Below are 1408 nucleotides of genomic sequence, written 5' to 3' on the forward strand. Positions count from 1 at the left end.
GGGCCAGAGGGGTCTGTCTAAGGACACAGCGACACAAGAACACAGGGACACAAGAACATAAGGATACAAGGACACAAGGACACAGGGACACAAGTCCATAGAAGAACACAGATTGAGAAACGCCCCAAGATCATCAGACATCATTGGGTCTAGACGTCTACTTCCTGTCTGCAGACTGGAAACGAGTCAAAGTGAAGTCTGAAGAAACTTTATTAACAAAACTAAAAACATTTAGAACAGGAATCTCTGAACTCGACTGGAAACTTTATAGAAAGAAATGTAGAAAAAAAGAGGATTGGATTCTCAGGACAAGTCCTTCCAGGCCAGGTCCTTCCTAGGTAGGACTAGTCCTTCAGGTCAGGTCCTTATTAGGTAGGACTAGTCCTTCAGGTCAGGTCCTTCCTTGGTAGGACTAGTCCTCCAGGTCCTTTCTTGGTAGGACTAGTCCTTCAGGTCAGGGCCTTCCTTGGTAGGACTAGTCTTCCCAGGCCAGGTCCTTCCTTTGTAGAACTAGTCCTTTAGGTCAGGTCCTTGCAGGTCATAACAGCTCTAAGAGGCTGTCTGTCCGTCGATGTAACCGCTCTGAAAGGGCTGTCTCTCCGTCGTCATGGTAACAGCTCTACGGGGATCTCCACGGTCCAGAGGTCGCGACCCCCCCTGGAGCTCAGCGGCGCCTTCAGCCAGCGCGGGTTGGACAGCTGAGTCAGGTGTTTCTCCTGCAGACCAATCAGAGCAGCCGAGCGCTCCAGCTCCTCAAGCTCCGCTCCTTGCAGGGAGGGGGGGCACTGCCAGGTCGCGCCCACATCCACCAGTCCTGGGGGGGGAAATACAGATGATAAACTCTTATTTCCTTCCCAAAAACATAAAATGTGTGACATCACAGAAAGCTCCTGCAGGTGAATCTTTAGAGACTACATTACCCACCAGCCACCACACCGCGGCCGAACCTCTCTCCAGACTGGAGGAGCGCTTGTATCTGATGCGGGGTCATCCCCAGGGGGCCGCTGAGCACCGCCTGCCACTCGTCTCCGTCCCAGTCGCGCCGGGCGACGTGGACCGCCAGCGTCTGGTTCTCCAGCGCGGCGAGCAGCGGGCGCCAGCGGCTCTCTACCGTCTTCACGCCGTCCAGAACCAGGCCGGCGTACGGCTGCCGGAAGGACAGGCACCACACCTGCACCGCCATGTCTGCAAAACCAGCGCACCTCAGAGAGACACACTATACACAGATCTAACCCCAAATAATCTCTCCAGTTGGACTCCTAACCATACAGGTCTAAAACAAGCTGTAATATAACCCTACAGGACAGTTGTTGCTGCTGACAGACTCAGGTTATTATTCTAAGTGTGTGACAACATTATGGGATGGATCCCTACAGAGATAGACCTTTTAGTTAAAGAGGAAGATCCT

General features: G+C 53.0%; 1 protein-coding gene across 1 annotated transcript; it reads right to left on the reverse strand.

Annotated features, from left to right (window-relative positions):
* Positions 1-192: 192 nt before the first annotated feature.
* zgc:110222 (uncharacterized protein LOC550336 homolog) lies at positions 193-1226 on the reverse strand. The gene is made up of 2 exons (XM_034865917.1): positions 925-1226; positions 193-814 (listed from the first exon to the last, which is right to left on the reverse strand). The coding sequence occupies exons 1-2, from the start codon at positions 1181-1183 to the stop codon at positions 606-608; spliced, it is 468 nt and encodes a 155-aa protein (XP_034721808.1). The 5' UTR covers positions 1184-1226; the 3' UTR covers positions 193-605.
* Between the last annotated feature and the right edge of the window lie 182 nt (positions 1227-1408).

Source organism: Etheostoma cragini, unplaced genomic scaffold (genome assembly GCF_013103735.1).
Source record: "Etheostoma cragini isolate CJK2018 unplaced genomic scaffold, CSU_Ecrag_1.0 ScbMSFa_3185, whole genome shotgun sequence".
Classification (NCBI taxonomy): domain Eukaryota; kingdom Metazoa; phylum Chordata; class Actinopteri; order Perciformes; family Percidae; genus Etheostoma; species Etheostoma cragini.

What these genes read in the sequence shown, in the direction of transcription:
- zgc:110222 (XM_034865917.1), bottom strand. Translation starts at nt 1,183, where the DNA reads ATGGCGGTGCAGGTGTGGTGCCTGTCCTTCCGGCAGCCGTACGCCGGC. An exon ending in CGGCCGCGGTGTGGTGGCTG is followed by an intron (nt 815 to 924) that starts GTGGGTAATGTA and finishes TTCCCCCCCCAG; the next exon opens with GACTGGTGGATGTGGGCGCG.